Consider the following 24502-nt stretch of genomic DNA (forward strand, 5'->3'; position numbering starts at 1 on the left):
GTATAGCTTTCTTAAAGCTCTTGCAATATATTTTAATCCTGGAAAGATTTTTTGGGAAGTTATATTTTCAGTCTTTTCACCAACTATAGGAGGAATCTATACCCTAGTGCACTCTCTCCAAAATTTGTTGTTTAAAGTTTACGTATGAATAGTCTGAATCAGGTTGCTATGAATTTAATCTCTGAAAGAATGTGCTATTTTTCGATGTGGATAATTTGGAAAATATAGATAATTATTAAAGAGAAACAAGACAAGATCATCTGTAATATAATATCAGTGGACAGTATGCATACCATTAACATACTGGGTTATTTTCTATGCGTGTAACAATATAGGATTTGAACTCAGGGCCTCTGCTCTTTTAAAAACTGGAATAGCCACTTATGTTCTTGTGTTAATATCATATGTCATATGTATTGCTGTAGTATTTATACATACATGTGTTTATATATATACAACATTTACCACTAAGCCACCTTCCCAGCCTATATATACAACATTTATATACAATGTTTCATAACATGCCTGCCTTTCTTTCTTCCTTTCTTTCCTCCTCCATTTTTTTTTTTTTTGGCTTGGTCCTGGGCTTGACTTCAGGGCCTGGATGCTGTCTCTAAGCTTTTGAACTCAAGGCTAGTGCTGTACCATATAAGCCATATCTCCATTTCTGGACTTTTAGTATCTCCAGTTAACTAACTGGAGATAAGAGTCTCATGGACTTTCCTACCTTGGCTGGCTTCAAACCCTGATTTTCAGAGCTCAGCCCCTCTGAGTAGCTAGGATTAGAGGCATAGCCATTGGCACCCAAGTGCCTTTAAAATTTTTATTGTCATCATTGGATATCACTCTAATAGCTATAAATATTGGTCAATGTGTATATAGCATCCTATTTTTAGACAGGTTAGAATATTCTTCAGACTTCTTACCATGACAAAATTGTTTCCATGGATCCCAGTACAACTACCTTAAGAAATATTTTTTTCTGAATCAAGAAATAGGGAGGGGTAAGTGGGAGAAAATGAGGGATGTGGTAACAGTGTTTAAAAACAAATGTACTCATTACCTTACTTATGTAACTGTAACCCCCTGATTTTCAATAAAGGTTAAAAAAAAGAAATAAGGTTTCTGAATAAAAAAATATGCACACTAACTGAATTTATAAATGTTGCCAAATTTTGCTTCAGAAACCTTATTCACAAAAATCAGTATTTCTAAAGTTTTGCTTTTTTTTGGGGGGGGGACACTTGTGGGGCTTGCGTTCAAAGCTTGGACACTGTCCCTGAGCTTTTGTGCTGAAAGCTGGCTCTCTATCACGTGAAGCTATAGCACCACTTTCATAACTGGTTCTTTTTGTTACCTGTCTTAATCTTATTTAATACACCTCTATAAAGACATTTATTACACTGAAACTTTTGTATTATTGGCCGACTTGCCATTTCCTCTGGTATAAATTCTATTATCCCTCATTGTATTGCCACCCAGTAATCTCATTTTTGAAAAAAAAGCTAACTTTTCTTTTTTTTAAATTTGGAGCACTCTGAAAGATTGGCAAGTGCCTAGGCAGTTCACTTTGTAGGAGCGAATAGTATTCTGGTCCCTTTTGATGTCACCAGTCATCCAGGACCTCATCATCTCTCCCTCTGTTCAGTGAATGACTCCTACCTGGCTTTGAATCCCTGGGCTTCAAGGGAAGTGAGTGTGGTGATGGGAGGCAGAATGTAGTTGTGTCAAGTGTGAGCCAAGAATTCCCAGTGTGGCCTACTCAAGAGAAAGTGCAGCAACACCTCTGCTGTGTGTTCTTTGATCCCATCTCTGAAGGTCTCTTGACTCTGTGTATTTGTTCCCCAATTATTATTTCTTTTATGGGAGTTGTTCTGTTGGTGTTCACATGCCTTTTTTTAAAGTTAATCTCTCCTTCCTGTCTTCACACTGTCCATATGTGGTTTTTGTTTCTTTGAGAATTTTTCTTCTTGTACACTTAACAAGAAGTAGATATTTATTTACTCAGAGTAGATGACTTGTAAATAACATGTTTTCTTAAAAAATAAATTTTAACCATTCAAGAGCAAGTAAGTTCATCAGCAGGTTTGGAATCTAGTGAGTGCTTGCTCTCTGTTGCCAAGGTGGGGCTGTCTAGTAGGGTCCTTCACAGAGAAAGGATGAATAAGCTTTCCTGACTCTCTTATAGAAGGACACTAACACCATTAATGATGGCGGCAGAGTCCTCATAATCTCCTCCTACAGATCATACCTTTTACTGTTACATTGGGAGTTAAATTTCAACATATATATTTTAGAAGAAGGTTTTTTTTTAAAAAATCAATATTCAGACCATAATAATAACTTAAAAAAAGATGAAATAAGGGCTGGGAAGGTGGCTTAGTGGTAGAGTGCTTGCCTTGAATGCATGAGGCCCTGGGTTCGATTCTTCAGCACCACATAAACAGAAAAAGCCAGAAGTGGTGCTGTGGCTCAAGTGGTAGAATGCTAGCCTTGAGCTAAACTGCTAAGGAACAGCACCCGAGCCTAGAGTTCAAGCCTCATGACCGACAAAAAAAAAAAAAAAAAGAAAGAGAAAATGACTTTTTTGTTAAAAGAAAAAAAACCATCTTGTTTCCATTTCCTGTTGTTCCATTTTGATAAAATAATGACTGATTTTTTTTTCTTTTTTTTAATTTAATTTTATTTTATTTGTGAACATACTGTACAGAGGGGTTACAATTACATGGGCAGGATAATGCATACATTTCTTACCAAGCATTGCACCCTTCTCCTTTGGTTTACCCTTCACATCCCTTCCCAGCCTTCCCCCTCCCCCCCAATCCCAATCCTTCTCCCCCCCCCCCCCCCACAGACGTTGTAAAGCTCGTTTTGGACATGACAACTTGTACTTCTCATTGTTGCAACAGGTCCACCTGTATCCTTAAACAACTGGTTTTTCCCCATCTCCACAAGTTATACTGACATCAAATATAGTGAAATCAGGGGTTATACTGTGGGGGAGGGACATACAAAGCAACAAAGAGATAATCTTATAAATGCATTAGAAACACATGCATGAAAGAAAAAAACATTAAAATACATGTCTAAGGGTTCATTTTCCTGACCTCACATTATCTAACCTTTTCTGCTTGACTCATACATATACTAGATATTGCAAATAAGGGAAACCATGGGACCTATGTTTCTTTGGGCCTGGCTTACTTCACTTAATATAATTTTTTCCAAATTTTTCCATTTCCTAACAAATGGGGCAATGAAATAATGACTGATTTTTAACAAGACTTTTTTTCTTAAAAGATAACAAGAGGGGGGGAGGGGGGAGGCTGGGAAGGGATGTGAAGGGTAAACCAAAGGAGGAGGGTGCAATGCTTGGTAAGAAATGTATGAATTATCCTGCCCATGTAATTGTAACCCCTCTGTACAGTATGTTCACAAATAAAATTAAATTAAATTAAAAAAAAGATAACAAGAGATATGATTTATAGCTTGAACAATAAGGTATAGTGTGGTATAGTTACTAGAATGACTTAAAGTTGACCAAATACTTGGAACATTCTTCATCTGTTGGTCACAGTTCATTGAGATGCATATTATCACATCTGTCATCTGTTTATTTAGAGGAGTAGGCTCAGTTAAATGTGGAACAAAAATAGATCAGAACCTCAACCTCAGCTGTAAGCCTATGTCATTCTCTAGTTGATTCCTAAGTAGAGATTAAAATATAAAGCTTAAAAAGCAGTGATCCTTTCTTTTTCTTTTCCATGTTTTGTTAGTAATATATCAATAGCTTAAGGGAAGTGCTATTGCTTTTTGGTTCGAGGAACAGAAGCTCACTGAGTAAAATTCAAGATACTATGTCTTTGAAAGGCTTTATTTAAAATGACACTGGGCTTGTTTGAATGGAAATCAAGTTAGCAACTACAAAGTGACACTTTATTTCTGTTTGTCCTAATGAGAATCTGGTCAGTCAATTTTCATTTCCTGTCAGGATTAATAACCCCTGCTTTCACTGTATTTGATGTCGGTATAATTTGTGGAGGGGAAGGGAAAAAACAAATCGTTTAAATAGGGATACAGGTGGACCAATTGCAAAAATGAGATGTACAAGTCGTTATGTCGAAAACGAACTTTACAACTTTGGTGGGGGGGGGAGGATTGGGTGGTGGGAAGATGGGAAGGGATGGGAAGGGGAAATAAAGGAGGAGGCTACAATGCTTGATAAGAAATGTATTCATTATCTTGCCCATGTAATTGTAACCCCTCTGTACAGTATTTTCACAATTAAAAAAAAAAAAGAAAGACTAAAGTTCCCACGATTAGTTTTTAAGCCAGAAACAGCTTTCACAAAATCCTTGAATACTTTTCTTCTAGTTCACATCTCTGAATTGTTGCCTCATCTGAAAAAATTTTACAATTGAATTCTCCAGTTTAAATTGTCAGCTATGTCAGAATCGAAGCTGGGGAACTTCTGATTTTTAGCCTTCCCTGAAGAAAGTATCCTTTACAGAGTTTGCCTACTGCCTTTTCCTGCTTCTTTGGATAACTGTATATAGTCGGTTTATGATATGGGTCAAGTAGTGTTTGTAGACAGGTGGCCTTTCCTTTCCAGTAGAGAAATACTAATCGTATAATTGGCTTTCAAATTCCAATTAGAAGACTTTTTCTAAAGAAAAAGTGACTTATGATTAAAAGAAAAGCCACTGTTGTTTGAGAGGAAAGAGGGTTTTTTTTTAATTGTAAAAGTTTTGTTTCTAGTTTTATAAAGGAGAACAAACATGAAAGTACATGTTTATTTGTTGAGGGCAGGAAAGAGAGTTTTATGACATACTAAAGTATGTCATGGTATGCATATTAAAACCTCCATTTTAGGGGCTGGGAAGTTTGCTCAGTGGTAGAGTGTTTGCCTCGCATGCATGAGGCCCTGGGTTCAATTCCTCAGCACCATATAAGCAGAAAAATAAAGACGGAAGTGGCACTGTGGCTCAAATGGTAGGGTGCTAGCCTTGAGCTGAAAAGCTGAGGGACAGCCCCCAGGACCAGAGTTCAGCCCCATGACTGACAAAAAACAAAACAAAAAACCCAACAAGTCCATTTTAAAGGAGGTCTGAGGAGATTCTCATAGGGATTTAAATAGAGTAAAAAGGGTGATTGTTAATAGTTTTGAAAAATGAGTATGATTTTATCTTAAATTATTTGTGAAAGTATTATATGAAAGCCGACAATAATTAATTAATCTTATTTTTCATTTGCCTCTTTTGTAGACATGGTATCAGGCAAAAATTCTATTAGAAGAATTTTTTTTCTCTTTTGTTTCTTTGTTTTCATTTTTTAATGTACTGTGTGAAGTACATTTCTTTTACTTTTTTTCCTGCACTTTATCCCCTGTTGTCACTAGTTTGTTGTTTGTTTGGTTGGTTTTTGCCTTTTTATTGTAAGGATGCTGAACAGAGGGGTTACAGTTACATGAGTAAAGCAATGAGTACATTACTTGTGGATCATTGTTACCCCTTCCCTTGTTGTTCTCCCACTATCCCTTTCCTCCCCCACCTCCCACACCCCCTCCCTCCCCAAGTTGTAAAGTTCATTTCCAATATACTGTCCTGTGGGTATCCTTGTTGCAATGGGTCATCCTGGGTCCTTGTTTCAGCATTTTGTTATTCCCCTTCCCCTCCCCAGATTAGACAAATGTTTATACAAGATGCAGGGTACCAAAATCAAGTACAGTGACAACAGGGGATATACCAAAGGGGGAAGAACATACAAAGGTAACAAAAAAAACCACATCGTACATTTAAAACAATAACAACAAAGACAGACCTCTTGTGTCCATATCTCGGCATTCATTTCACTTAACATCATCATATATGGACATACGTACATAGCTTTTGAGTTTTTCAGTCATATGATAAAAAATTATCCTATATGTATACTAATTATTCCAAATAAGGGAAACCATGAGACCCGAATTTCTTTGGGAATGGCTTAGTTCACTTAATATGACTTTTCCTAAGTCTTTCCATTTCCTAACAAATGAGGCAGTGTCATTCTTTCTGATGGAAGCATAGAATCCCATTATATATATGTAAATATGTATATATATGTGGCATGTATGTATACATATGCATATATACATACATACCACATTTTATATATACATATATGCATACATACATACCACATTTTCTTGATCCATTCATCTTCTGAGGGGCATCTGGGTTGGTTCCATATCTTAGCTATGGTGAATAATGCTGTGATAAACATAGTTGTGGGGGTAGCTTTTCTATGGTCTTGTTTGTGATCATTTGGGTAAACACCCAAAAGTGGGATTACTGGGTCATAGGGGAGCTCTATGTGGAGTCTTTTGAGGAACTCCATACTGCTTTCCAAAGTAGTTGAACAAGTTTACATTCCCACCAACAATGCAATAGAGTTCCCTTTTGACCACATCCCCTCCAGCATCTGTTGTTATTAGAGTTCTTGATTATGGCCTTTTTTTTTAAACTGGGTTGAGGTGGAATCTCAATGTTGTTTTGATTCACATTTATTTTATGACCAGAAAAGTTGAGCATTTCTTCATGTGTCTACTGGCCATTCTTATTTCCTCTTCAGAGAAGTTTCTTTTTAAGTCTTTAGTCCACTTGTTGATGGGGTGGTTGTTTCTTTGAGGATTTGTTTTTGGGAAATTTAATTTTTTGAGTTCTAAGTATATTTTAGGTTTGAGGTCCTTGTCTGTTGTATGGCTAGTGAAGGTCTTCTCCCAGTCTGGACTTTCTATTGATCTTGCGAGCTATGTCCTTTGCCATGCAGAAGTGCTGCAATTTCATGCAATCCCATTTGTCCAACCTTTCTTTGATTTGATGTGTTTCTGGGTCTTTATTAAGAAAATTTCAGCCTGTGCCAAGGAGCTCTAGAGTTTCTCCTATTTTTTCCTCTCCTATTTTTTTCAGTGTGTCTGCTTTTACTTTGAGGTCTTTGATCCATTTGGAGTTGATTCTGGTGCAGGGTGATATACAAGGATCTAGCCTTAGTTTTCTTCAGGTATTTAACCAATTTTGCCAGCACCATTTACTGAAGAGGCGGTCTTTATTTCATTCTATTGTTTTTAGCTCCCTTATCAAAGATTAGGCTATAGGTCTGCAGGTTCATTTCTGGGTCTTTGGTTCTGATACATAGCACTAATAGAAATGAAAATAGTTGATAAAAACACTTGGGAAAATAATATTCTGTATTTGATAAAATTGAAAATTTATGTATTATCAAGTAGGCCCACATGTGTTACACATTTGTAAAATGGTGATCAATTTGAGTTTATCCACATTCTTGCATCACTTCATAAGGTCAGATTTGAAAAACCAGTCTTTAAAAATCAAAATGAACTCCAAAGAGGTTTTCTCTGACCATAACCATTCACTACCTTTGACTGATAAACACTTAATAATAAATAATCCACTAGAAAACATTTTTGGACATCTCTTATGTAGAAAACTTCTATTAGATCTAGAGTTACTGGAAACAATAAGAAATGATTCCTATGAAGGGCCTGAGAAACTTTTCTGATATCTAAATAATAACTTTAAAATGAAAGTTAGGGCATTATACTACAGTGGGTTAAGTACAGTTATAAAACTTCATACTAAGATTATGTGAGTCCAACAGAATGGCCCAACTTTTGGAAGTAGGAATTAACCACCAACTCCTTTTTAAGCATAGAATTGTATTCTTAGTAGACGCTGGGATTTATCAATATGTTCGCCAATTTTACCTTCTTATGTTACTAAAACACTATTTATATATAATCCCTTATTTTACTGACATATGTACTTAAAATTTTTATTGTTATTATAAAAATGATGTATAAAGAGATTACAGTTATGTAAGTCAGATAATATATTTCTTTTTGGATAATGTTATCCCTTTCCTCTCTCCCTGTACTAATACATATTTTAAATAAATAAATAAATATGTAAGCTTTTGTCTAACTGTCAAAAATTTCAGATGTTTAAAGCAGTAAAATGGATGATTATTTCATGCAAATCCTGAGGCTTAGGAAGCTAAGAATGTTTTAGCCATGTGCTTTTGGCTTCTAGTCTCTCATGTGACTTGCAGTGAAGTCATCTGGGATTGCAGTCACATGAAGGCTGGGAGCTAGCTAAAGAAATCAATGATGGAGGAAGGTAATAGGGAAAGCTAATTAAAAATAAATAGTGTAATAATAAGTAGGGTAATAGAGAAATAGAGTAAAAATGAGAGCAAACACTGAGAGACGAGATCCAAAAGATACTACAGAATCCAAATCATAACCGAGCTCCGAGAACCAGGGCACAGAACTTGCATTTCACTTTGAGGAAGATGGCTGAGCAAGGGACCAATGCCACTTTCCTTAGGGTATACAGATCACTTACGCTATGAGTTCTCAGGTAGTTTAACGGCAGAGTGGGATGTAAAGCAAGTCTGAAATGGAAACTATGAAGTGATATACATAAGTCTTTCCACATCAGTCTTTCAGCACAGATGTTCAAGTTCAAAGACCTGAAGTGAATGCTAGGTTACTGTCCCTTCAGCTTCCAGGCAGGGATGTTGAAGCCATGGAAGAGACTGGGCTTAAAGGCCTTCAGCTATTTCTTACTAACCAGGAGGGGGAATCTATCTATCTATATCAATCAATCAATCAATCAATCAATCAATCAATCAATCTATCTATCTCTCTATCTATCTCTCTATCTATCTATCTGTCTCTCGATCTTTCCCTCTTTCTCTTTCTGCCTAGATTTATGACCTAAGAGTTCAGTTATTTATTTATTTATTTATTACCATTACAATTAGCCTCCTCTCTTCAATTCTTTCTGAGGTTCTTCTCTTATTCTCATCAGAAGAGCATCTGGTAGATACTGAAGAGTTATGACTAATTCACTTTTTGGCTATTTTTCTTACTCCTCATGAAGGGCAAGTGAGAGAGGGTTTTTTTTGGCTCTCTTTTCTTCAGTCTAATCATTGTATAATTTGGGTTAGTGTTTAGATTCATCATTCACTATTTTTAATTCTCCATTGACTATAAATCTTTACATTCTCTTTCTGGAAAGATGTTTCAAGTCAATTATTTTAAATTTGTTAAATAATTTCTATCTTTCGATTCTGGGCTGAAATCATGGAAATCTCTAACTCTCCCATAAATTTGTGAGGTGCTACACTGTGATGCAGCCAGTTTATTCTGGCTGCCAACAGGAGTATTTGTGTCCTGGATGAACACCAATCAGGACTTCCTTTCCCTTCCCTTCCTTTCTTTTCTTTCTTTCTTTCTTTTTTTTTTCTAGAGAAGAGTTTTACCAGCATTCCACTGAAAGTAATTTCTTAATGTCTCTGTTTTACAGCTGAGATTTAGTCTCAGAGAAGTAACTTCCTAATTATATTATTATGTCCTTCTTAATATTTTTTATGGTGTTTTTTTCCATTTTTTATTTTATTTATTTTATTTTATTTGTGAACATACTGTACAGAGGGGTTACAATTACATGGGCAGGATAATGCGTACATTTCTTACCAAGCATTGCAGCCTCCTCCTTTGTTTACCCTTCACATCCCTTCCCAGCCTCCCCCCTCTCCCCCATCCCAATCCTTCCCCCCCCCCAACCGACGTTGTAAAGCTCGTTTTTGACATGACAACTTGTACTTCTCATTCTTAATATTTTAATACATGAATCTTTAGAAGTGATAGACTTCCATTGAAGCCTCTTTGAATCTTATTGGATTTGGATTTTCTTAAAAAAATTGTACATGTTCTTTGCAAATTGAGCATGTTCTGACTTTGTTTTGAAAGTTTCAGGATCTGAAGCTTCAAGAGTTCTACTGCGAAGAAAACCCACTGTTCCAGAAGCAGCCAATCATTGCTGACCAACAGGAGGACCTGTGGAATCTCCGGGTGAAGACTTAGCTTATAAGCATGAGTGGGCAAACTAATGTCAAGGCTAAGATGTTCCTTTTTCTTTTGTAAATTGCTTCAGTGTTATTAGAAAGGTGGTGTACAGAGGGGTTAGAGTTACTTACACAAATTCAGCAAGAGTACATTTCTTTTTGGACAATTGTCACCCCTTTCCTTGCTCTCCATGGCTTCAAATTTCAAGGTTTGTCTTTTAAAGTGTTCTTACCAAACCAGAAAATGTTTAATATAATCTTAGTCTGTTGGCAATGTGGACCCTGCACATCATTTTGACTTGTTGACAGAATCCAATACCGTCCTACGTGATTGCCAGAGTGACTACATACACATAAGTCTGGAAATTTTGTTAGATGAAAAGAGAGGAATTTATTTTTCACTCTAGCCTTCCAAGTATGATTTTAGTGTCGTCTAAAGATGTGTCTGATTTGTTCTTGTGATATCTTTATCTTCTGGATCTCCGTTTTTGTGTGTGCTCACTCCTAATGAAGGAATGAATATGATCTAAAATTCACACTTATTGTACTTAAAAGTGTTGATAAGCCAAGTGCTGGTGGCTCATGCCTGTAATGTCTAGCAATTCAAGAGACTGCAATATGAAAGATCACAGTTTGAAGACAGCCAGGGAAGATTCATTAACAACCAAAAAAGCCGGAAGTAGAGCAGTGGCTCACGTGGTAGAACACTAGCTTTGAGCAAAAAAGCTCAGGGACAGTGCCCAGGCCTTAAATTCAAGCTCTAGTACCAGAGAGCATGTGCACGCACATACAAACACATATACAAAACATTGATGATATCATAAGGAATAGGAAGCCATGATAGAGAATTCAATTTATAGTGGACAAGGAAGATTTCAGATCTTCTAACCTTAGAGTACAGCTCTCCATCATGAATTTGGACTTGTCAGCTCCACCAGGCTATAGTTGAACATGCAAAAGTTTCATTTGACTTCCAAATTTTACAGAGTTCAGCTTTTACAGAGTTCAAGTTTCATGACCAGAGTAAATAGCCACTTTCATTCAAAGGCTTATTTTTTTTAAATTTATTTTTAAAAACTAGCTGCATGATACTGCATGTTCATTATGAAATCCAGAAAATAGAGATGCACAAGGAAGAAAATAAAAATAAGTTATGATATGCTTATATAGCAAAAGATTCCTTAAAAGTTACTTGCCATAAGACACCGTAAAAGTAACTTATACAAGCTCATTTTGAGAATTTTTTTTGGGAGGGAATAGAACTTTTTAATGGAAATACTCAAAATTCTAATATGCTGAGATAGAATCATTCTTTCCTTTGACATTTATTCTTCTAGACCTTACTATGGATCTAGAGTGTGCTTTTAAAGGTGAAGTCAAACTCTGTACATTATTTTTTCTTCACTCAAAATATTGTGGCTTTCTGATCAGATAAAAAAACTAAAACGTTTTTTGAAGAACACATGACATTGTTATGTGATAATATTTTAGTCATTTCTCCACTCTGAGGTATTTAGACGATCAATTTTAAGGCCTGTTTCCCCTTTATAGGTAGAGTTACCATGACCATACTAATAGTAAATTTCTTTTTTTAATAGTAAATTTTAATAGTAAATTTTTAATAGTAATTTCCTTTCTTTTTAAACATTAGCTCTTTTCAAATTATCTTCTAGAAAATATTTCCATAAACAATTATTTTCTATTCTTGTGCCCTAAATGTCTCATTTTTTTTTTTTTTTTTTTGGGTCTGGTCATGGGTCCTGAACTCTGGGCCTGGGCGCTGTCCCTCAGCTCTTCAGCTCAAGGCTAGCACTTTACCACTTGAGCCACAGTGCCACTTCCGGCTTTTATCTTATGTGGTGCTGAGGAATTGAACCCAGGGCCTCGAGCATGCAAGGCAAGTGCTCTACCACTGAGCCACCTTCCCATTTAATTGTAAATAATTTAGAACACAATTATTTTAACTTACTTAATCTCTCCAGCTTATTTTTCTCCCATGTGAAACTTTTCAGAATAATACTACACTGGCTAACACTTGTTTTAACTTTATGTGTACCAAGCACTGTTCTAAACTCTTAAAAGGAATAAACAAATGTAGTCACTAATAAACTAGAAAGGTAAAGGTACCATCACAGTCCCTTTTTATAGACAGAGAAACAGAGACCCTGAGAGGTTAAATAACTTGTTCAAAGTTGCAAAGATAGTATTAGTACAGAGATGCCAACTTAAACAGTTGGGCTCCAAACCCCATGCCCACAGAGCTGCTTCAGCAAGGGTATCTAGGAGAGTGGAGGAAAGGGAGAGAAAGTTGTCTTGGATAGGAGGGGATCCTGGCTCGTGGAGGAGCCCCCATGAGCAGATAAATCCAAGTGTTAGCAGGCTTTCTTAAAAGCTTTAAGATCAAGAATGTTTCCAGCATTCAAGGTGTCAGAAGACTACTCTCTTTTATTTCAGAATTGTAGTGTCCAAACCTACATATGGTTACCTTATAGATATTCTAACAAAATACCATTTAAACTATTTAAAATGAGTGAATTATTTGTCCAAAAAAGGTTTCTTGTGTTTTAAAACATTGGAATTAAATCATCAATATATATTTTTGACAACCGTATTAAATGTATTTCTAAGAAGTATCCCAAGAGGTACTATTAGGTTGAAACTATCTTACTTCATATATTCTCACATTTCCAAATCAAAATTTATATATTAATATTATAACTTGTCATTCCAAAGTAACATATTGGCAGTACACAGAAGTATATAAATAATGTCTTATGTAAGAACTGTCAAGATACACTGAGTGTAACTGACATGTGTTGGATCCAGAAATCATAAATGGAAAAAAGCAATCTCTATAAACATATTTGTAGGTCTCACAGATTTTAGGAAATCATTCTACCTTCTGCATGGAAAGTGAATGCTTGTCTATAAGTTCTCTGCAGACTGAACCAAACCAGGGAAGTCATTTAGAATCACTACCTCTGCTGTGTATAGTTAGAAAAAAGATGAAAGTAAATGTCTGGTGTTGGAGGCCTGGTAATATTAATGCTTTCAGACTGGTCTTTGAATTGATCTCAGCCACTTACCTGTATGCAGGAAACAGAGATTCAGTGGGAAAGAAAATATGTTGTGGATGGAAAATTTAACAAGGATGGTACATTTAACAAGTCTATGCTTGTTGGGGCTGTGTAAACCTTTCCAAGTCTTTTGTTAAATTCTAAGAGTAAGGTGAGAGGGATCAGGGTCACAGCACTTTATGGGCTATTATCAACCTGTTATTTTCAATGAAAACTTTTAAGACTTTAATTAGGGTAAATAAATGAAAGATCATGTATATACTTATGAATGTACATATTCTTAATATTATATATACATGTAGTCTCAAAAATATATACATATGTGTGTGAATATATATATATATATATATATATATATATATATATATGAATTGACTGATGTACTAATGTAATTCTATGGGGAAATTTTTTACTTTGGCTAAGTAAAACAAGTCCCAGATAAACTCTCCCCATATACTATTAAAATGTTTCTGTAACATTTATGCAAGACTTTTCTGCTACTGACAAAAATTGGGAATAAAGCTAATAGCTGTACTCATTTCCTTTGTTTGATCAATGAAGACTTAATTTTATGTATTATAATGTTGATAGTCCCGGTGAAAGCAATTTCATTTTCTCATCCCTTTTACTACTTAATACTAAAAATAAAATATTATTTATATAGTTCATCAAGTCAATTTTGTGACCATCTCTGTGGCCAAGTATATTATAGAATGATGCAAGTTATTTAGTTCATAGAAGTCAATGCTGTTCAATACAGAGGTGCTGTTCAGATATTGAGTGCAGTTAATCACAGCCTTTATCAAATGAGTATACATACAGACAGACAATTGTATTAATAAATAGAGTCTCTTGTTGAATTGAATTTTTGATTCTGTTGATCTGGGGTACATCAAATATTCTGCATTTCTGATAAGCTCCCAGATGATGCAGATTATATTGGCTTGTGAACTTCTGCTTAAATAGTTTGAATTTAGGCCTCAGTGAATATTAAAAATGCAATTTTATTTAGTGTATTCTAATAAATGTACAAAGTAAAGGGTATCATTATGATATCTCTTTACATGTCAACAATTGTATAATATACTTTGCTCAATTCACCACTCATTTCTCTATTCCCTTCCTTTTCTACTTTCATATCTTTTTAAAGTCTAGATTCCACATATGAGAAAAACTAAGATATTTATCTAAGGACAGACCCAATTTTTATTTATTTATTTATTTATTTTGTCGGTCATGGGGCTTGAACTCTGGTCTTGGGCACTGTCCTTCAGCTCTTCAGCTCAAGGCAAGCACAGAACCACTTGAGCCACAGTGCCACCCCAGCTTTCTAGTGGAGATTAGAGATAGGAGTCTCACAGACTTTTCTGCCCAGGCTGGCTTTGAACCATGACCCCCAGATCTCAGCCTCCTGAGTAACTAGAATTACAGACGTCACCCATTGGGGCCTGGCCAGATCCAGTTTTTGAGTCCAGTATGAATGCTTGTACAATCCTTGCTTATTGTAACTAAATTTACCAAATTTAGTTCTAAACTATATCTGATTTTTTAAAGATAATAGCAATCTATTGTGACCTAGATTTCTATACAAAAAAAGGCAGAAATAAGGGCTGGGAAGGTGGCTCAGTGGTAGAGCGCTTGCCTTGCATGCCTGAGGCCCTGGGTTCGATTCCTCAGCACCACATAAGCAAAAAGAAAAAAGCCGGGAGTGGCGCTGTGGCTCAAGTGGTAGAGCACTAGCCTTGAGCTGAAGAGCTGAGGGACAGTGCCCAGGCCCAGAGTTCAGGCCCCATGACTGGACCCCCCCCCCAAAAAAAAGGCAGAAATATATTACAGTGGAAGTAACTTACTTTCTGTATGTTGATAAAAGTCAAACTTATTTATAATTCCATATTATATTCACAATAATTTAGAATATAGAATATATAGAATATGTAGAATATAGATAGTTTAGAATATTGGTTTAACAAAAACTGGATAATAAGGCAGAAAACAACATAATAAAAAACTTGAAATTAATTTGAGGAGCCATATTCTTTTTACTTTAGGAAATAACAGCAAGATTTATCATGAATCAGCTAGAAGAAAAAAATTCTTTCATTATGCATGCCATAGAAGAGTATCCAGATATCAAAGACAAAATCTCTAAGGGGAAAAGATGTGTAATATGTGGAAAATCCTTTTTAACAACATGGCTGGAATGTGTTCAGTTTGTTAGTCCATCAAAGGTAAGTGGTGCTTTTATGTGAATATGAATGGGAGATTGTCCTTATTTAAGACAACTCAAACTTTGTATGTAAGGGACTGACTTCTATGATAGTATAACCAGTGTGTGCAGAAAAATCTGATATGTGCATATAATTATCATTATCATCTGTTTATTTTATATCTAAACTCGCATTCCATCAAAATTGCATGGAAATTAAAAAGTTTTATTCAGCAAATCTCTTTTATTCATCAACCATTAATTAAGTTACATGCTTCTAGGGAGAAGGATTATTCACTAGTCTGTTATGGAGCTGTGAGTCAAGAAAAGATTGTGCTGGCTGGTTTGTTTCATCATACTATTCTAGCGCACTGAGTATGAGTATGAGCCTACAACAGTATTCCACTGAGAAGATGTGGGTCCTTGGGCAATTGCAATGCTCCTGAGGCCTATTGAAGTATCTGTACTAGATGTTTATTTTCTATAATTAATCATAAAGTATGGCTTAGGCGATGTGGAGTCTATCACAACTCAAAAACTCTCCTTCAGGAAAATATCTATACATAATATGTAAATGAGGTTGGCCACATCCCAATGAAACCTAAATTTCATATTCTACTCACAGGACATGAAATAGTTGCCTGTTTCTTTTAACCATTTTTTAAAAAAAAAAGTAAAGTGATTTTTAGTTTACATGTCATATGCAAACCGAATGTGAAACAGATTTGGCCTGAGGATCACAGTTTGCCTACGTCTGTTCTTGTCCCGACAACATTTGTTCTTGGCACCATATATTTTTGCTCTGAGTAGCACTTGACCTCTCTTGGGACAGCGAAGTGCAATTGTTGACAATGTGAAATGAATAACAGATGCAGTTCCTGCCATTCTGAAGATTATCATCTTGTGGAAGAGGCAAACATTAAACCAATAAACACACATGCAATTTTAACTTCCAATAGAGTAGTATATAAGTCTCTTAGAACTGATGTAGCAGTGCCATAAACTGAGTAGCTCTACCAACAGATTCTGCTGTCTTCCAGTTCTGGAGAACAGAAGTCCAGTATCAAGTTACTATCAGGGATAGTTCCTTCTGCGGATTGTTTTTTTTTTTTTAAATTTAATTTAATTTTATTTGTGAACATACTGTACAGAGATAATGCGTACATTTCTTACCAAGCACCTTCTGCGGATTGTTAAGAACAATCTGCTCTTAACTTATCACGCCATCTTCTCCCTCTATGTCTTCCCACTGTCTTTCTTTCATATGAAGTGTCCAAATTTCCCCCACAAATCATATTGCACTGGGAACTACTCTGAACTACTCCTTTTCACTTGATTGCTTTAGCAAGGGCTGTCACTGCACACCGGAGCTGCTGGAGGTAAAGACTTCACCACATGAATTTGTGTGTGGGTATGTGGGTGTGTGAAGTGGGGGGGGGGGGAACTTGAACTGATACCTAAAGGACAACAAGGAATTCATAATCACATGGTTCTAGTGAATGAAAGTATCATTAGACTCAAGAAGTCTTTGTGCCAATGAAGGATCTGAGTTGAGTCCGATGACACCAGTCTCAGTGTGTCTTATCACTAGACACTCACCAAATTTGAAAAAAAAAAAAAACAACAGATAACCTATCCTAAACCAGATTGGGCAGAGATAAGGGTCCTGGACATCCACATTGTTATAATGCTTCCAGGGCTAGGAATCTCTGCTCTGCCTCCTTAAGGCTTTTGTATCACTCCTGGGGTTAAGGAGCAAGGACTATTTTGTCACTAACACACAGAAAAAGGTCCAAATAATTGGATGAATATACAAATTAATAAATTATCTGGTGACAAGATAAGTAATAGTAAGAAAAAAAGTGGGGTAAATGCCCAGTGGAATACAGAGAAATGACAAATACAGATTTTCAAGAGTTGCTTATACTGGACCATAGGTCAGTCTTCAGTAGAGGAGGGGGGTTGAAGAAGGAATGGGGGGAATGAGTAGATTGCAGTCAAGAATGCATGCCACATGACTGAGAAAAGTGAGGGAAGGGTTGGGTGAAAGGGGGGGGATGAAGATGTTGAAGATGCATTGTATGCATACATTGCTTTCTTTTTTTATAGATTTATTTTATTTTATTTATTTTTTTATTGTAAAGATACTATACAGAAGGTTACAGTTACATGAGTGAGGTAATGAGAACACTTCCTCTTGAACATTGTTACCCCCTCCATTGTTTTCTCCCTACCATCCCCTCCCTCCCTACCTTCCCAGAGGTTCTTTTTTTTTTTTTTTGATTGTGATTAAGTGATTACATAATTTCCCGAATTTCACAGTATTGTGGAATAATGATGCTCATTTAAAGTCACAAGTTCATTCTAACTTTCCTGAAGCAAATTGTCTATCACAGTCTGTAACATATAACGGTGTTCACATGTTATACACCATACACATACATTGCTTTCTTTTTTTTTTTTTGGGTCCGGTTATGGGGCCTGAACTCTGGGCCTGGGCGCTGTCCCTCAGCTCTTCAGCTCAAGGCTAGCACTCTACCACTTGAGCCACAGCACCACTTCCAGCATTTTTTCTTTTTGCTTATATGGTGCTAAGGAATCGAACCCAGGGCCTCAGGCTTGCAAGGCAAGCGCTCTACCACTGAGCCACCTTCCCAGCCCATACATTGCTTTCTTAAATGGCAAAAGAAACATGAGGGAGGGGTGGGGTGAGAGGGATGGGTGAGAATCTCCAAAGGGGTGACCTTGATCAGGAGGCACTCTATTCATAAACTGCTCTGTTGAATGGCACCTCCTTTGTACAACTACCTAAGGAAAATTAAAACAAAATTTTAAAGGTAAGGGTTTATTTTGCCAAGACATTAACATAAAAATTGGCTTACTATTTCTTACTGTTTGTTTTTCCTTTCCTATTGTTATCTGAAAATTAAATCTGTTTTGCAGATTCTTTCAAATGGATAAGTGTTTAATAATCATGGATACTTGGGATTTAAATTCATTTATTTTCTTTTTTTTAAATTGTGAAAATACTGTACAGAGGCGTTACAATTACATGGGCGGGATTTAAATTCTATCTAAGTACAAAAGTATTATTATTAAAATGCATGCTTTTCAGATGATAAGAAAAAGTTACTTTAGAGCACACTGTGGACTTTTCTTTCCATCCATCTACTTCTTGGAATCTGTGTGCCTAGAGGCTTTCTATTTATCTTATTGGAATCAAGACAAGGTCTCTGGAACACAAAGTATTGTGTCACTGAGTCCATAGCTGTAGAGCCAGGGTTTGGTCTCTCACAGCCAGTGTTTCCTCAAGGACAGTAGGGACCTTACATGAATGCTGATAAAGTATTGAATCATTCCATACGTTTCCATTTCTAACTGCTAGATGAGATCATTACTATTTACATTCCAGAGTTATATTAGATTGCTCCAAAGTGTTAATTGTAGGAATTTCTTTCATGAATCACTATGTGTGCTGCTCATAATCAAGTACAGTAAGCTCAACACTTCGTTGTTGAAAAAGTGAGAAGTAGCCTACAACTTGAGTGAGTCATATCACAAACATTCATATACCCTTTACCTAGAGTTTTGAATGTTTAATATTTTATACTAGGGTTTTATTGTTTATAATTTTTTGTTTTTGTTTTGGTGGTACTGGTGATTGAACTCAGGACCTCATGCTTGTTAGGTGAATACTTTACCTGTTAAGCCATATCCTCAGTACTATATTCATCTTCAAAAATTAATCTTATCATCCCGGGCCCTGGTGGCTCATGCCTGTAATCCTAGCTACTCAGGAGGCTGAGATCTGTGGATCATGGTTCAAAGCCAGCCCAGACAGGAAAGTCTGTGAGACTCTTATCTCCCATTAATCACCAGAAAACCAGAAATGGCACTGTGTTTCAAAGTGGTAGAGCACTAGCCTCCAGTAAAAGAGCTCAGGGACAGTGCCCAGGTCATTAGTTCAAGCCTCATGACGGAAAAAAAAAAATTAATCTTATCTAAAGAAACTCCATTTTGACAAAAAACAACATGACAAGGCAAGGCAATGGCTTCCCTAAAGAGATCAATAACCTCATAGAATAAAAAGAATAGATTCCGATTATAAAATATATAAACATCTGTGCTTTCTATCAAGTAGAAGGCTTTTATTAAGCGTAACTACGAGTAACATAATGTTTATGATGCAGAAAACACGTAAGTTATTTTAGTTATACCAATCCACACATAAGCTGTGGAGGTATCTATTCACTTTTAGGAGGTCAGTACAGGTTTCTCAAGAGTCACTTCCCTTAGGCCATTTACAATCCTGTAGAATGAAGTTGGGGAACTGTCCATGGAATGCACATCACTTAATGTCAGGCATTTCCCCAGGGTGCTCTCTGGAAGGAGGAGGCACTCAGGATCCCCAGAGAATGTGATAACTAGGAGATTTAAATCAGCTATGACTGTTGTCAGACCTGCTAAATATCTCCCTCACATTGTCCTTTGCCAAAGTTTTTTAAGATCAGAAACGTGTGTGTGTGTGTGTGTGTGTGTGTGTGTGTGTGTGTGTGTGTGTGTGTGTGTGTGTGTGTGTGTGTGTGTGTGTGTACTGGTTCTTGGGCTTTAACTCAGAGCCTGAGTACTGTCCCTGAGCATCTTTGTTCAAGGCTAGCATTCTACCACTCGAGCCACCACTCCACTTCTGGCTTTTTTTGGTAGTTAGTTGGAAATAGGAGTCTCAGGGACTTTCCTACCCAGACTGGCTTTGAACCATGATACTCAGATCTCAGCCTCCTGATAGCTAGGATTACAGGTTTGAGCTACTGCACTTAGCCAGAAGCACTGTTAAATGTTACACATAATAATCCCCTATTTTCATGAATGAACTTTTGCTTATCACAAAATAGTTAATATAATGAAGAATGATTTAATTGTGAATATAAATCATTTAAAATGAATCCATTCCATCACCATCATCCTACTTGGTATCAGGTTTACACTAATTAAATTAGTTTGTTTTAGCAATTGATAGCTTTAAAGGAAGGCTGCTTTTTCCTTCTTGATCCTGTCATGCACGAATTATATTTGTGCTATGCTTAGCCACTTGTACTTAAGGAAAGCAAATGGAAAAATCAGCAAATGTTTAATCAAAGAAAACATCCTCAACAAAGTGACATGTGGATTTGACTCTACTAGAAAAGTCTTGTGTTTATAAAAGTTCTCAAGTAATAATAAATAGCCAGTTAAATTGCTCAGTATTTTACTACTTGGATGTTTTGTATGAAAATGTCGGTCAGGCAGGGCACGGGTGGCTCATACCTACAATCCTAGCTACTCAGGAGGCTGAGATCTGAGGATCTTGATTCGAAGCCAGTCAGGGCAGGACAGGAAACTCTGTGAGACTCTTATTGCCAATAAAACTACTCAGAAAAAGCTGGAAGTGGATCTGTCCAAGCTTTGAGCAAAAGAAACTCAAGGACAATGCAGAGGCCCTGAGTTCAAGCTGCAGTACTGGCAAAAAAAAAAAAAAAAAAGAAGTTAACTCAGTGAACTCAGTGTTTCTGTTAGAAAGCCCTGGAGTCTTCACAGCACTTGGCAATTTGAACATTTGTTTACTTGCTTCTTACTATCTACATTTACCCTTGAAACTAAGTTTAAGGAACTTAAGGACCATTTTGCTTTTGTTCACTATTTTAGTCACAAAACTTGGCACAGTATTGGGCATATTTTATTTCTAATGAGTGACTGATGAATCAGAAGATCTGAATTTGAATTCACCTTCTCCTATTAATTTATGAATGTATTACATCAAATATAATATACAGCAACATCTAGCAGAGCTTCTACCACTGAGAATGAATGTCAAGATCTTAAAAAAAAAGAACTGGCCTTAACTATATTAGCAAAGACAACATAATTGTTTAAGAGAAATTTGAAAGTTAAACCTAACTTAACATTATACCTCAGGAGAAAATAACAATTGTTAGTGGGAAAATGATGACCAAAATATATATTAGTCCTTCTGATGGGAGTCAATACGTAATGTTGGTTGCACTAATCTATATGTGAATTGGTCATATCATCATCTGGAATAGATTATAGTCAAGAGACATTTAGCATTTAGTGAGTACAATATATCATATTACTTGGCAATAGTTGCCAAACACTTTGTTTTCTACTAGTTATGTTTTGAATACCTTGGACAAGTTGCCTTGTTCACTTTTTTTCTAACAGATTCCTTCTCAAAATCATCTGATAAACTACTAACCTAATCTTAAGTCTCTCACGGAGAAATTACAACCTACTAAAAGTAACCAGGGCCGATATTTATTGGTGTAGGTCTGATACTTGGAATTGCTCATACTTGCTACTTGGTATTTAAAACACTCCTGGGCACTAGTGAGAAAACCCAAATACAAAGAAGTCAATAATTTTTCATCTACCAAGTCATCAAATAGAGACTCTGAGGGAAAAAAATTATCGTGTGAAATCTTGGTTCTTAGCCAGACATACTGGACTATCTTTAAGCTTTAAGCTTAGTTAATACTTATTTACTGCAAATGGATTTAAGCCATTTATGCATAGGGTCTACTGTTTTTTTAAAATTTGTGTTTAGTAAAAATACCGTTTAAACTCAGAGCCTTGTACTTGCAAAGCGTATGTTCTACCACTTGAGCCATGCCTTCAGTCTTTTTTGATTTCATTATTTTTCACATAGAGTTTTGTTTTTGATTTTTGCCCAGGCCAGCAGGCCTGGCCAGCCTATTTTTGCTTCTCTGTAGCTGGTGATAACAGGCATGTACAAGGATTTTTTTTTTTTAATTGGCTAAGACACAGTCTCACAAACTTTTTGCCCATACTGGCTTCAAACCATGATCATCCTGATCTCAGCCTACTGAGAAGTTAGCATTATAGGCCTGACACTTGTTTTTCTTTATTGTTGTCTAAATCATCTAATCTGCCTATCTTTAGTTCATCAAACTTACTATTGTTAACATCTGCTAATGTGGAATTTTTGGCTTTTAGGATAAGACCAGGGATCTCCCATTCAGGGTTAAGATAAGGTTAAACAAGTGCTCAGTTCCCTGTTCAAACCTACCAGATAACAGAATTAGGGCTTCAGCTCAACTGATTGTTTATGCTTTCACCTTCAGATGATTACATTTGGAGATATAACCTGCAGATCTTTTTTTTTAAATATAGTAAAGCATATACAATTATATGTTTAACCATAGTGTATACAAATAAATTCAATGATTGGTAGTAATACAATTGATTCCTATAATGGCCTTGATGCAATTGGAAGATCATCAGGTGAAAGAGTTTCTTTTTACATATGAAGTAGAACACAGAACCAGTATATAGATAGGAAAATACACACACGCATACACAAACACAGATACATACAGAGTCAGGTAAATATTAGTTTTCCTAAATAAATAAAATGGAAATATAATAGTTGCATAAGGATATTTGTTATTTGTATAATTTCATTTAAAAATTAAAAAGGAAGTTAGAATTCATTTTTTTAGGCAAAATATGAGACCAATATAAAAAAGTAACAGAAGGACATGAAACTACAGAATGCATCAAAAATATAATGGTTAAAATATACTGGAGCCAGGCGCTGGTGGCTCATGCCTGTAATCCTAGTTACTCAGGAGGCTGAGATCTGAGGATCGTGGTTCAAAGCCAGCCCGGGCAAGAAAAGCCATGAAACTCTTACCTCCAATAAACCACCAGAAAACCGGAAGTGGCACGGTGGCTCAAGTGGTAGAGTGCTGGTTTTGAACTGAAGAGCTGAGTGATAGCACCCAGACCCACAGTGCAAGCTCCACTACCGACAAAAAAAGAAAGAAAAAGTGAAAGGCAGCGGGCAGATGAACAGAGAGAGGAAGGATGGGCTAACGCAGTTACAGTACTCAATGAACAGATGTGAAAATGGAACCTGGAAACTTGAGGGATGAGTGGGGTTGGGAGAGATGGAGGAGAATAGTGGAAGGGAAGACTTTGATCAAGGTACATAAAAAGATGCATAAAGAGGAATCGAATGAAACTGGGTTCCACTTCTTAACTATCTCTTCAGGAACTACATTTGAAGAATGTTAACGTTTATTGTACATACTTGAGCAGAAAGGAAGATCCCATTTGATAATGCCTATGTCGGGCTTCTGTGTTATGCTTTACAATGCATGACAATGTTCTGCCTGTAGCAGTATTTGCTCCAGATGATAGAAATCTTTGTTTTTACATAAAACAGAAAAACCCTAATACATAATAATAGCTTCTATCCAGGTGAATATAAAATTAGGTCATGTTTGTCTTCAGAACTATTAAGATGACAATTGGAAATCGTCGATAAAGATGTTACCCAGTTTCCAATATTAATCTTTAACTCATTTGGTTGCTTTTGTTCTTTTCCTACATGTTAGAGCTCTGTTAGCGTGTTAGCCCTTAGCAATTATCAGTAAGTCCAAAATAATTGATATTTCAATATTAAACTCCTAAGAATATAAATCTTTGAAACACCAACAAAAAATAATCCCTTTTAGTTACTACTAACTGGGGCCACATTTGAACTAGTAACCTAAATATTCTCATAAAACCCTTTCCAAACCCTTAAGTGATCCTGTGCTCAAGATATGCATTTGATGGTTTTCATTTCTTATAAAAAGTTTCATTAGTTGAACTTAACATTTCCCCAGATTCCTTTAAAGTTGGAGCACACAGGGAGGAACAGTTTGGGATATGAACTCTCAACCCTGTATTGAATGATGTAATGTAATTAAACCTATCCTCAAAAGAGAAGATTAGAGTGAATAAGTCTCACTACAAATGAGTGAAAATGCTCATCTACTTTATGAAAATAAATGAAAATTTGTAGCCTTAATTCCTTTTTTATGACAAGCTGCCAGTAATGAAACATAATATAAGGTTACATTTAATAATTTTACTCATTACTTATGGAGTAAAATCTTACTTTGCAGTAAAACGTTATTACTCTTAAGATACCACTGACATTAATTTACAGAACTGATCATTTCAAGCAGTCAACTGTGAAAATGAATGTAGGTTTTAAAACATTTATGCAGTGGTTAGTCAATTTAATGTGCATTAGGCACTAGGATCAGAAGGCATTGCATTTTGAGTTCTAAATGGTCATGAAAGTAATATGTATTTATTGTTCAGAAGAATTGAGATGGTAATGTAAGTTCCTTATTATTTTATTCACAAGATCTCAAAAGACAATTACAGTATAAATGAACTTACACACTGTGTTTTGATCACTTCTATTCCCATTAGAACTCCCTCAATTCTCTTT

General features: G+C 36.0%; 1 protein-coding gene and 1 long non-coding RNA gene across 3 annotated transcripts in view; one reads left to right on the plus strand and one right to left on the minus strand.

The window, feature by feature from the left end:
- The window catches only part of Lrrc69 (leucine rich repeat containing 69), a 73148-nt gene that overhangs the window by 40864 nt on the left and 7782 nt on the right, over window positions 1–24502 (plus strand). For both annotated transcript variants that reach the window (XM_069991039.1, XM_069991041.1), the window contains 2 exons: window positions 9818–9919; window positions 15038–15217. In XM_069991039.1, the coding sequence (XP_069847140.1) occupies window positions 9818–9919; window positions 15038–15217 (282 nt within the window). The remainder of the gene's footprint in view (window positions 1–9817; window positions 9920–15037; window positions 15218–24502) is intronic.
- LOC138805850 (uncharacterized) overlaps window positions 1–24502 on the minus strand; it is a 68308-nt gene that overhangs the window by 12895 nt on the left and 30911 nt on the right. The gene's annotated exons all lie outside the window — the stretch shown is intronic.

The sequence above is a fragment of the Dipodomys merriami genome, unplaced genomic scaffold (genome assembly GCF_024711535.1).
Source record: "Dipodomys merriami isolate MVZ:Mamm:240054 unplaced genomic scaffold, mDipMer1.0.p SCAF_4, whole genome shotgun sequence".
Classification (NCBI taxonomy): domain Eukaryota; kingdom Metazoa; phylum Chordata; class Mammalia; order Rodentia; family Heteromyidae; genus Dipodomys; species Dipodomys merriami.